The sequence below is a fragment of the Papaver somniferum genome, unplaced genomic scaffold (genome assembly GCF_003573695.1).
Source record: "Papaver somniferum cultivar HN1 unplaced genomic scaffold, ASM357369v1 unplaced-scaffold_10, whole genome shotgun sequence".
In the NCBI taxonomy this organism is placed as follows: domain Eukaryota; kingdom Viridiplantae; phylum Streptophyta; class Magnoliopsida; order Ranunculales; family Papaveraceae; genus Papaver; species Papaver somniferum.
In genome coordinates, this window is record NW_020618825.1 from 20,104,546 (window position 1) to 20,117,067 (window position 12,522).

The 12,522-nt window shown below is 36.4% G+C and overlaps 1 protein-coding gene across 2 annotated transcripts; it reads left to right on the forward strand.

Moving 5' to 3' along the window:
* Positions 1 to 375: 375 nt before the first annotated feature.
* Positions 376 to 10,470, forward strand: LOC113326697 (nuclear pore complex protein NUP107-like). Of its 2 annotated transcripts, none has more exons than XM_026574376.1 (25): positions 376 to 610; positions 704 to 996; positions 1,890 to 1,959; positions 2,340 to 2,455; positions 2,616 to 2,647; positions 2,741 to 2,866; positions 3,147 to 3,305; positions 3,389 to 3,481; positions 3,570 to 3,737; positions 3,948 to 4,046; positions 4,550 to 4,779; positions 4,872 to 4,929; positions 5,228 to 5,316; positions 5,605 to 5,736; positions 5,967 to 6,089; positions 6,365 to 6,460; positions 6,555 to 6,746; positions 7,023 to 7,197; positions 7,299 to 7,455; positions 7,708 to 7,907; positions 8,279 to 8,420; positions 8,631 to 8,791; positions 8,874 to 8,990; positions 9,271 to 9,379; positions 9,524 to 10,470. In XM_026574376.1, exons 1-24 carry the CDS (start codon positions 531 to 533, stop codon positions 9,346 to 9,348), a joined length of 3,186 nt encoding a protein of 1,061 aa, XP_026430161.1. In that variant the 5' UTR covers positions 376 to 530; the 3' UTR covers positions 9,349 to 9,379; positions 9,524 to 10,470. The 2 variants fall into 2 exon arrangements, with proteins under 2 accessions (XP_026430161.1, XP_026430160.1); XM_026574375.1 differs by having other exon boundaries at positions 9,271 to 9,375.
* The last annotated feature ends 2,052 nt before the right edge of the window (positions 10,471 to 12,522 follow it).

Consider the following 12,522-nt stretch of genomic DNA (forward strand, 5'->3'; position numbering starts at 1 on the left):
AACGGAAGATTAGAGGAGCGCATATTTATGCCCCTAATCGGTGCTGATTTAATGTGGATTAAAATGATTTGATAACCGACGAAGACGATGATCTGAGTGGCTGGATGTGAGCGTTAAGCTTGGGTTGTTTCTCAGATTTGTTTTTTAATTTTGAGAGCAAATGATGGCCATGGATTGCAATAATACGTTCTTCCACAACCGTTGGATGAGACAAAAACCATTTGTTTTTGTAAAACTGATATGATTCAAAAATCGACCATAAATCTTCGGTTCACGATTCAGTATATACAAATTGTCTCTTGCAGACGAAAAATGAGTCCCGATTCGGTCCACGAGTTAAAAACCTAAAGTCTAAACACGGAGTGATATTTACAATCTTCTATACTAATTCCCGCCCTCTAGGGTTTTAGTTCTTCTCCTCCCTTCTTAGTCCAAAAGGGGGTTTTAAGTTTCTGAATCTACCCACTCAAATCCAAACTAGAATAAAAAATCAACTGAACCTTCAACTTGTTCTCATCTTAATCTTCAGAATGGATACGGAAATGGAGACTTCTCCAAGTTATTTCGATCCAGAAGATCTTAGTTCCAGAGATACATTCCGTCGATACGGGTAAGTAATTTTATTTTATTTTTCCAATTTTGATGCATAAAACCCTAATTAATAGCCAAAAGAAACCCTAAAATTTTCATTGATTTTGTTTAGGAAAAGGAATTTTTCTCCGTACCAAGAGAGTAGACCTAATGGGGCATTACTTCTTGATGAAATTAAACAAGAAATTGAGGAAGGAGGAGGGGATTATTATAATAGGTTTGATGGAAGAATGGGGATGACACCGTTTAAAAGACGATTGGGTAGTGTTGATGATGATGACGATGTTGGTGGGGTTAGACGAATTAAGAATGAGGATGTTGTTATTGGTGATGTGTTTGGTGTTGATAGTGGAGAATCATCGACTTATGCCGTGTTTGCTTCGTTACTTGATCCTGCGATTCAAGGTGGTGTTTCACATTCTCTGCTTAATTTGAGAAAATTGAGGTTTATTTTTTGTCTGTTTGTATATATTTACTTGTTTTAGTTCGATAAGCATTTTAGATTTCATTTCTTTAGATAAGAGTGTAGATACTGATAATGTTGGAGATTTTACTATTAGGAAAAGGCACGAAAGAACTGTATGATAAACTAGAGCTGCAAATAAAACATAAGGAACTGAAAGTATACCTGTTAGTTGTTCTTAGGATGGTGTGGGACGACAAGAAAAAATAGGGGTTGTGATCGACCCAGATGTGTTGGTCTAATAGGTCCGGCGACATATTATACTTTTAGAATCCCATGCAGTGGTATTTCGGAGTTGGGGTATCAATTTTGAACTCTATCAGTTTGTCGGTTTCCCTTATTATAGTGTTACCAATCTGTTGGAGCCTTGAAAGTTTGTGTAAGTGGCAAGTACTACTAGTTATCATGAGATTTTTAAGTAGACGTAGCATACGTTTTAGGATCTACTGATGAAATAATACTTTCTGGCCTTTCCCTGATTATCCAATTTACTTTCAATTAAATATAAACGCTTTTGTATCTGTTATATGAAAAAGTGAATCGCTCAGAAGTAACTTGAAGTAGAAAGAGGAATGGAACGGTAAGCTGTTAGTGCGTGCCCTTTTGCACATATCAAGAAGAGATGCTGATTATTTAAGGTAGCGTCATATGTGATTGGACCCACACACTTGGAAATCAAATTACATGTGAATTTGTAATTGATCTATCAAGGATATAGCATGTGCCATTTGCAGTTATTGAAATCCTTACTCTACCTGCTTGGATGATCCGACTTTGTCTTAATACTATTTAGATTGAGAAGGTTCATTTATAACCGATGTATCTCGTATTGCAGGATTGATGCCTTTCCCTGACCTTATATTGCGTTTCGAGGAGACATGTCGAAATGTGTCAGAGTCTCTTAGGTGTGTATTCTATGCCTAACTGTTAAAAAGCAGGTCAGGTGGTACGAGTTGATATGATTTCATTAAAATCTTTTTAAAAACCATGATCTGTTACCATAAACACTACTATAACATTTTGTACGACTTTTGGAGTATGCTTGTTTAGTTGATGTTTCCCTTAGCGGAGAACATACATTGTTGAACTTGTTTGAAGAAGAGCTTACACATTCGAGTTGCTTTTTTTTTATTTATTTTTAACACAGATATTCTTTGTCTCCACAGTGTGTCTTTTAATGTCATATCCGGGCATGCTTGTTTTTCTTACCCGACTGTTATGATTAAGTATCTAAATGCAGTCTGCTTTTATCATTATTTGGTTCCATTTTCTGCACTACTTGTAGGTATGGATCGAGCGGAAGGCATCGAGTTGTAGAAGATAAGTTGATAAGGCAAAAGGCTCGTTTGCTGCTTGATGAAGCTGCTTCTTGGTCTCTTCTGTGGTATCTATATGGAAAAGGAAATAATCTCTATCCATTTAATTATTTTTGGATCTATGTATTTTGTAATTAACTTTTTTCTTGAAATATGTTTGACAGAAGCTTCTTGCTCTTGGTTGCTTCACGTCTTTCATCCTTTTTGTTTGAGTTTCTCTGAAATTACTTTTGGCCATCTTGCAGGGAATGAAGAGCTTCCACAAGACTTGATTCTGGTAAATTTCTCTTGGTAGCATTTCAAAATTCTTTCCAACATGTTTTTTATCTGGTTAAGCATCAGGTGTAACGATTTATCTGTCTTATGACAGTCTCCAACAACTTCACACCTGGCGGCATGCCAGTTTGTCTTGGTAGACCATGAAGCACAATCATGCCTTCGAATTGTCCAATGGCTTGAAGAGTTGGCCTCTAAAGCGCTGGATTTAGAAAATAAGGTAATAATTTGGTGCTCTTTTTCTTTTTGTTGTTGATGCAAGTCTATGACCCATAAGCAAAGCAAAAAACAAATCTAGTCAATGGAAATAAGATCAGTTATCTGAGTCTGATAGTGCATGTTAGGGGAACGATTTGATTAAAGTATATTATTTCATACTCAACTACAACATTCTTGATACGTTTCATTAAAACAAAACAACAAAAAACACGAAGAAACCATAACATATTTAGAAGTCATATCTTCAGAAGTAATATACGACAAAATCATTATGTTTGCAGGTCAAAGGATGTCATGTTGGTACCCATCTGCCAAGCTCTGGAGTTTGGCATCAAACTCAAAGGTGTCTAAAGAAGAGGCTTGCTGATACTTCCATTATTCAGCACTTGGATTTTGATGCTCCAACACGTGAAATGGCTCAACTAATGCCTGATGACAAAGTATTTTAAAGTTTATGTTAGTCCCATCTCTTTAGATTTATCATTCTGCGAAAGCTGATTTTTTTATTGCTTACATTAATCAGAAACAAGATGAATCACTTCTAGAAGATGTCTGGACTTTATTACGAGCAGGTAGACTGGAGGAGGCATGTGAGCTTTGCCGATCTGCTGGGCAGGTATGGAGTATGTACAAGTCTCAGCTAATTGAATTACGACCCTTTTCTTTCTCCATGCAAGGTTGAACTCTTCCACCTGATGTGACAGCCGTGGAGAGCTGCAACTCTATGTCCATTTGGAGGATTGGACTTATTCCCCTCAATTGAAGCTTTGATGAAGAATGGGAAGAATCGAACTTTGCAAGCCATTGAGTTGGAAAGTCGTGTTGGTCACCAATGGCGTCTATGGAAATGGGCTTCTTATTGTGCCTCTGAGGTATGAGTCAAGTTTTTCATGAATAAGTTCTTTCACCTTTTATTGACACTTGAACCTTCATGTTTCGTTATCCATGCATTTCAGTATTATCAACACATCCATGTTCTTTCCATATTTCATGTCTTGCGTAAACAGGATTAATGAATTTTTGTGATATTTTTTTTTTAATTATCATTCTTACTCATTCTAGTATATCATATGCTCATGCAGAAGATGGCGGACCAAGATGTCGGGAAATATGAGGCAGCTATATATGCGGCCCAGTGCAGTAACTTGAAGCGCTTGCTTCCTATATGCACGGACTGGGAGGTATATTTTTATTGGTTGATTATTAGTGGACCTCAATCTACCTTATGATTAAATATTTCACTGTGTTAAGTAAATCTGTATCCTGAGAAGTGGGAGGAAACCGAAAAGTTAATTCAGATCAGGCTATACCCAAAGATCAAGTAACGATCTGTGAGAAGTAGCAGTTTCTTCTTTTGTTAGATACTTGTGAGATGATGCCTGGTGAAGTCTTACTTTGATGTGGCTGCCAAAGGCCACTTCATGAATCCTATGGTTCTGTAAATTAGGATTAACTCATGAAACAGTTCTTATCTGTTTACGTTGATACAGATTAATTCAAAACGTGACTTGAGGTGTCTGGCATCAGACAGTTACACACTACTACCATATTTAAACAAATTTGAACCATTCTCTTTTCTCTTTTCATTTCCTCTCATACGTTGTCATGTATTTTTTTTTTTTCGTCTTTATATTTATTTTATGCTTTTAATGTTGGAAGTCCTTTTGATCTCCTGGCTTTGTAGTCGGCATGCTGGGCAATGTCAAAGTCATGGCTTGATGTTTTAGTAGATTTAGAGCTAGCCCGATTAGAACCTGGCAGACTGGAACAACTGAGAAGATATGGGGATGAAATAGACGAAAATGCAGGACAGGGATATAAGGCCCCTTCACTTGGTACAGAAAGCTGGCCATGCCATGTTCTCACACAGCAACCACGAGATCTTCCTGCCCTTCTTCAGAAACTCCATTCAAGGTGTGCACTCTATCTGAAATATTTGGACCACTTTTACTACCCTAACACCTTGATATTGTTCAGTATCTGATTTCATAACTTTCCAAGTGCAGTGATTTGGTACATGAAGCCGTCTCTCGAGGATGCAAAGAGCAGCATCGGCAAATTGAGGTAGTAACTAATAACCTCAACCTCTTATTATAGTTCTGGGTTTGGAATTTTGGTTGTTATCAAACTTATTTCAGTTGTGATCTTGATATCCTGCAATTCTGGGTGATATTATGTTCTTTTCTAACTAATATATACGATTTCGAATCTCCTGATAAATTCACACTTTTTTGTTCTATTTAAATATCAGTCATTTTCTGGGTTGAATCTATGACACTGTATGTCCTAAAACTCATGTTGGTCTTCCATTGCGTTCCTCTTTTTCATGATTCTCATACCTGACAATATCTAACTGGAACAGATGAATCTCATGGTTGGAGATATTCCGCATGTTCTGGACCTTCTGTGGTCATGGATATCATCTTCAGATGATGATCATTCCGGATTCAGGTAATTAGATATGTTCTGAATTCAAGGAACCAAATATTTTGTTGTCAAAAAGCTACGCACCGGTAGCTGTCCCTTAAAGTGTGCTTCAGAAGGACCTTCCATGGGCATATTATTTGAAATTGATCTTCGTTTAGGATCTTACCATCATGTTGGAAGTGAAAGTACAAAAACCTTGGTTTGGAACTTTTGTGTTCCTCCGTAAATCTTGTCCCCTGTTTTTAAACAACTATATTTTCATCTTTGAAACTTTAAGTTGGCCGCCATTTAATGCATCAATTTCGTTTTCAGGCCTCATGGTGATCCTCAGATGATTCGCTTTGGTGCACATCTAGTGCTTGTTCTTAGATATCTGTTGGCTGGCGAAATGAGGGATACTTTCAGAGAGAAGCTTAGGACTGTAGGTGACATCATTCTCCAGATGTGAGTATTATTGGGTTCTGGGTTATGTGGTATTGCTGATTTGCTATTGATTTTAACGCCAAAATTCATAAATTATTGCTAGCCAATTACTACTTTCTTTTCGTTAATATGGACTTCAGTAAGCATATAAATAAAGGAAAAGCTTTTCTGGTGTCTTAAACCCTAGGCAAACATAAACACGGACACGTAGGAAGTATTTTTTTTTACGTGTCTCTTGATGGCAAATACAGGTATGCCATGTATCTGTTTTCGATGCAGCATGAGGAGTTGGTAGGGGTTTATGCTTCTCAGCTTGCACGCCACCATTGTATTGATCTTTTTGTGGAGATGATGGAAGCCCGACTGAACAGAAGGTGGTTTTTTTATCCTAGACTAAACTTATTGAATGTGATATCTAGAACACTATGGTTTTGCTCCTGAATTATGTGATGTATAACAAGAGGACTTCTCATGAATTTGAGCCGACTTCTTGTGCTCTTGTTTAATCTGTACACTTTTGCTGCATTTCTTCGAGACAATCACAGTTTAAAAGATGATTATGATTTTTCAGTCTAGCTCATTTTTAGACATCTCCATTATTAAAGCCATTAATCCTTACAATTTTAGATGCATTTTGTTACTGTTACAGGGTTGACGTCAAATATAAAATCTTTCTCACTGCAATGGAGCATTTACCATTTTCTCCTGATGATACGAAAGGAAGTTTTGAGGAGATAATTGATAGGTACATAAATTTATTCTGTTGCCATTTTTCTTCTCTGGGCCGGAGATTACGTTAGATCTATGTAGACTGTAGAGTTTAAATTTACTGGCAACAGGGTTTTGATGAGGTCTCGAGAAATCAAAGCTGGTAAATATGACGAGGAAACATCAGATGTTGCTGAGCAGCACAGGTTGCAGAGTCATCAAAAAGCTATGGCAATTCAGTGGCTCTGTTTCACGCCTCCGTCACACATCATTGATGCTGAGGTTATCACGGCGAAACTTCTTTTAAGAGCTTTGATACATAGGTAAAGAATCCTACACCTTGATGCTTCTCATTTATTTAATAGTTTATCGTATCTCCACACACTACCTCTATTACTGGCACCAACCCGGTAGATAGGTTACGAAACATTCTGTAAAGTTTAATTGATGATAAGTGATTTATCGATTCTTTAACTTCAGAGAAGGACTCAGTGTGTTGACCTTATTATACTCCTTTTATCATTTCATATATATTAACGACTACCATGGCGTGTCATTCTTTTGTCTTCGAGAACACTAATTCTTTGGTACTTTTGTAGTAACACACTGTTCAGGGAATTTGCTCTGATTTCTATGTGGAGAGTTCCTAAAATGCCCATTGGAGCGCACATGCTACTCAGCTTCCTTGCTGAACCTTTGAAACAGCCTACAGAGAATCTCCATTCGCTTGAAGACCATAATGCTTCTGAGAACTTACTAGAATTTCAAGACTGGGTATGCATTCCAAACCGTCTTCAAATTGTTCTATCCCTGTGTTTTTAATTATTTTACTCGGAGATTGCAAACCATTCAATTTCTGTTGTTCACTTGAACAGAGGGAGTACTATTCTTGTGATGCAACATACAGGAATTGGCTTAAAATAGACTTGGAAAATGCGGAGATTCCTCCAGATAATCTTTCTTCTGAAGAAAGAGAGAGAGCAATTGCAGCGGGAAAAGAAACGATAGACTCATCATTAGCATTGCTACTAAGTGAGTTGAAGGAACCAACTCTAATTTTTTTTTTGTGTGTTTGAAATTATGGATGTAACTCTCATAATTTTCTTAGGCTAGCTTAAAATACGTACTACCTCCTTTCAGAAAAGTGATACTTGCACTTTTTCATTTTCCTCTAAAAATAGGCCAAATTGAAAAAGTGAAAGTATCACTATTCCTGAAACGGAGGGAGTATGATTTATGTGACCTCTGTTTATTCTGATTGCGATTTTTTTCTTCTCTGAATAGGAAGAGAACCATGGTTGACTTCCTCTGAAAATCACATAACCGAATTGTTGGAGCCTGTATACCTCGAATTACATGCAACGGCCATGTTATCTTTGCCTACTGGAGAATGTATGCGTCCAGATGCCACTTCCTGCACGACATTGGCGAGCGCTCTTTATTCTTCCGTTAGTGAAGAAGATGTTTTAAAACGTCAGCTGATGGTATGTGCTAATCTCCCTATATGATGTTGATTATTGAAGCTTAGATTCGTCCTCTCCCCTTTTGCACTAAATGGCAAATGCATCCAGAAATCCAAGGTCATCTAAGATCCAACCAGTGATCCCATTTGTTACTGTAGTTCCTATGAAAGATCTGGTATACTGAATTTTTTCTAGCTTAGCCCTCAAGGATCAGAATCTGTAACTATTGTTCCTATTGTTGAATATATATCAGTATATATATATTTTTAAGTTTAATGAATTCCAAATTTTGAATATTTATTTAGGCTAATTCCTTTCTGTGATTTTGGACGCATTTAATTTTTTTTTCTTTCCAAGTTGGTGATGCTTCTCTTCCTGATGTCTGTGGGCAGATTAATGTTTCCATCTCCCCTAAAGACAACTATTCTATTGAGATAGTGCTTCGTTGTTTGGAAATGGAAGGTGATGGAATTGGTCGGCATGAGAATAACGATGGTGGTGTTCTTGCTACTGTCATGGCAGCAGGCTTCAAAGGTATGAACGCGAACTCAGGCTTCATTTGTTTCCTATGAATGGACAACTATTATAAGGAATAAACGTGGGGATAAATTTGTTTCTTCGTTGTTATTGTACAAAGAAGCAGCATAATAGTCTTTGGCATATAATAAGTTTATTGGAAATTAACAAATCAGGCCTTAAATGTTCTTTGTTTATTGTAACAAATGTGCTTAATGGTTGAAGCAGGTGAATTAGGCCGATTTCAAGCCGGAGTTACTATGGAGATATCTCGATTGGATGCTTGGTTTTCAACCAAGGAGGGATCTGTCGAAGGCCCAGCAACATATGTTTTGCATGGCCTTTGTCGCCGATGCTGTCTTCCTGAAATTGTTCTCCGTTGTATGCAGGTAGTCTTACGTTTTTCAGAGGCAAAATTATCTCTCAGTAATCGAGATGCAGAATTGCTAATTATGCAAAATAATATGGCAGGTTTCTGTTTCCCTCGCGGACTCCGGTAGTATACCAGAGAACCATGATGAGCTGATTGAATTAGTTGCTTCCGACGAATCCGGTTTGCTCCATCTGTTTAGTCAACAACAGTTGCAGGTACCTCATACTCAATCCTAATCTTGTTCAATACTATATGTATGTAGATAACCGTAATTGAGTAAAGCCAAAAGAGAATGAGCTACAAATACCACTGTTACTTATATATATCATATTATTTTCTTGACACTGAGAGTTGTCACTTGTACTCTTTGCCAATACCCTAAGATATGGGTGGCTCAATGGATGTTCGGGTTAAGAAAGGAGAAACAGTCTTCTTCTGAAGTTTGCAGATAATTAACCAAGAACTGTTGTGGGACTGACATTCAATTTCTCCCAGGAGTTTTTAATATTCGAAAGGGAGTATTCAATATTCAAAATGGAGTTACAAGAGGAATTCTCTACGGAGGATTCTTAGACTTGGATAGAAAGCTTATGGCATCATGTAGGTATTATGTATAATTGGTTTTCTATCTATTTGTTCATCTATTTGAACACTTTTGTATTGATCGAAGTGTAGACACGTTGTTGGTGTTTAGTGAACTTGCAATCCTCGGTGCGAATTATCTATCTTCTCTTTCGTTATTTTGCAGCAAAATATATGGAGCTTGGCTTGTTATTCTTTAAGCAGAATCAAGTATCGCCTGCAATATTCAGCAGCTCGAGATAAATATGAACTGCGTGTATACAGAAAAAGTACTGAAAGCATCAACTTTACTGAAGACGTTTATTCTCTGCTCCAAGAATTTGGACATGACAGAAATTTGTAGCAGCATCAACAACCAATTAATGTAGTTCATGATGTAATATTTTGTTTATTAGTATCAATTTAAGTCGCTCAGAAGATCAGATCAAAAAGCGGTGTGTTGGTGTTATTTCACATGGTTCCTGGTTACCATAGTATTTGTACTCTTGTCTGCAGGAATGGAAGGTGGTACATGTATAAATGCGCATGCTTGAAACTTCTTAATACATACCTCTGTCCGTTCCTGTTTCGTTCTAAATATGACTCCAGAGTCCAGACGGCTGTAAAATGGTGAGAATAGGTCACAGAGAGGGAGGAATAGAGGAGCAGCTATAAACCATGGGAAAACTGAGCAAGGATTTGGGAATAAGAGAGGAAAGTAGGGAGAAAAAGCTGGTTATGATGTGATTTTTTCCTTGGTGAATACAGTTACGATTATTGTGCTATCAGATAGGCGGATAGCTGGTCCCGGCCATTAGCATCAAAGTGCCCATTGGCATCTAAAGAGGATTGCCCCCACTTCCCACAACCCCGTTAGATTCTCAACCCCACATTGGATTTCAGAGCAAGGTCATGGTTGTAGTTTTGCAGGTCTACTACATGTACTGTATTTTTACACAGTTTTTTTACCTTTTTATAGGGTTGATATGAAGTAAAAATACCTGAGCCTGAGGTAATTGGGCGGATCGACCAGAGGGCCTGAAGGAAGGGAGTCCCTTTTATGATCACTTTTTTGTAAAATGAAACCTCATGCAAATGTGCAGGTTGATAAAAAGATTGGAAATCTTTAGTGTCCATGGTTACTTTTTCACTTGACACAATTGTCCCTCCTTTTAGTCTAATTATTTTAACTCTTTATTTTCAGGGGTATAATTGGAAAGCAAACTTAAATATATAACATATCTAAAAATCTTTGCCTTTAAAAAGATCTACATAAGATCTACACAATGAGTACAAAGAACTATATCAAATTTTATCTCGTTGGGAAGCTTTTAAAAAGACCTGCACAACGAGTACAAGCAACTATATCAAATTTAAAATTTTTACGAAAAATTCGGAGCTGTTTATCCTTTTAAGCACAATTTTTGTAGATTGAATACATAACCATTATGATAACCACCACAAAGGATGCATAACACATTATGCAACCATATTTTGATTTATGCATCAACTAATTTTGCGTTGCAACCAATAAAACGATGTATTCCCTTTGTTTCAAAAAAAAATAATGATACTTTCACTTTTTTAATTTGGCCTATTTGTCTTCTGTTCGGTCGGCTCTCACCACCGTGGCAATGGTGTTCTAGTAAGTTATTACTAATAACACTGGATTCAACCAACGAGTAACAAACTAGATAGAAAAAAAAAACTAGGGGCACAAAAATCCACAAGTAGATATTAATTTTTTTACTTCTTCTATCTGTCGTTACTTAATTTGGATCTTAATCCCTATTATCTACTGGATTCTAACATATGGCAGACTGGATTTACTAGATCATAATTGATCTAGCAGCACCAATGCCTACCATTTGGCATCTCATGATGTCAGCAAACTACTGATTGAAGCATGGTTACCCCCGGCCAATTGTTTGTTGCATTGATTTTTAAAGGTTGTTCTGCATATGTGTTAGCTTCCCTAATAGCCATACAACAATCTTTTCTATCTCCATTGTTGATACTGTGATCGTCGTGTAAAATTGCAAGAAGATTATCAAAACAAATTGATGATGGTTAGGTTGTAAGCATGAGAAGATGGGTATAGATTGATTCCAGTGTTCTCAGACTTAAGAGTATGGGCGTTCACAACTAAATTTTTTTAATGATTCCTAGAATCTAGTTAATTTTAGGGAACATGCACTTTAAATGATTCACTGTAGTTTTGAAGTTGGAAAAATTTACATGATATCTAGCTATTACATGATATTCTAGATAAACATACATAAACTATACATACAAGTATGTCATGACATCACTAGCAAAAAAAAAAGAAAAAAAAAGAACACTTAAAACTGCGCTGATCAGTTCTAACAATAAAAGGTCTCAAAAAAAAAAAAAAAAAGTCTAACAATAAAAGGTCATCCAAATAGATATGGACGCCATAACCATGGCTTTGTTAGAGCACCCGCAGCGTTGTTGCCAAAAACTATATTTGGTAACAAAACAAAGTGCATTCTTGTTTGTCAAAAATGATATTCGTAGCCAAAATCTCAAATTGCCAAACCAAATTTCCATATTTGAGAACTGTATTTGGCAATTCTCAAATATAGCATCACGTTCTTATAAAAACCGTTTACACTGAAACTTATTTTTAAAATTAAGTCTATCACAAAACGCATTTTTTTAACTTCGATTCAAAACTACAAGGCATTTAAAAACGCGTGTGATGAAGAAATTTTTTAAAATTGCGTCTAAGAAAATGCAATTAAAAAATGCGTCTGACGGTACAAGGGATTTATAAATGCGTTAAAGTGGGACGACATTTAAAATTGCTTTCAAATAAACGTAGATATAAAATCCGTTTGAGTGTAAACGGTTAACTCGAACATAATTATAAATTACGTTTCGTGCAACAAATTTTATAAATCCGTTATAACTACTTTCAGGTTAAAACTCATTTTATAAACCTTTTCATATTAAAACACATTTCATATTGAAACTCATTTTATAAATCCGTTCATATTAAAATTCATTTTATAAATCCGTTTATATTGAAACGCAATCATAAACTGCGTCTAGAAGTAGTTATTAACTGCGTCAAGTCAAGAAATAGTTATTAACTACGTTTCTCTAAACGCTATTATAAACTGTGTCCTCTTCAAAAAGCAATTTAAAAACACGTCTCGGAAA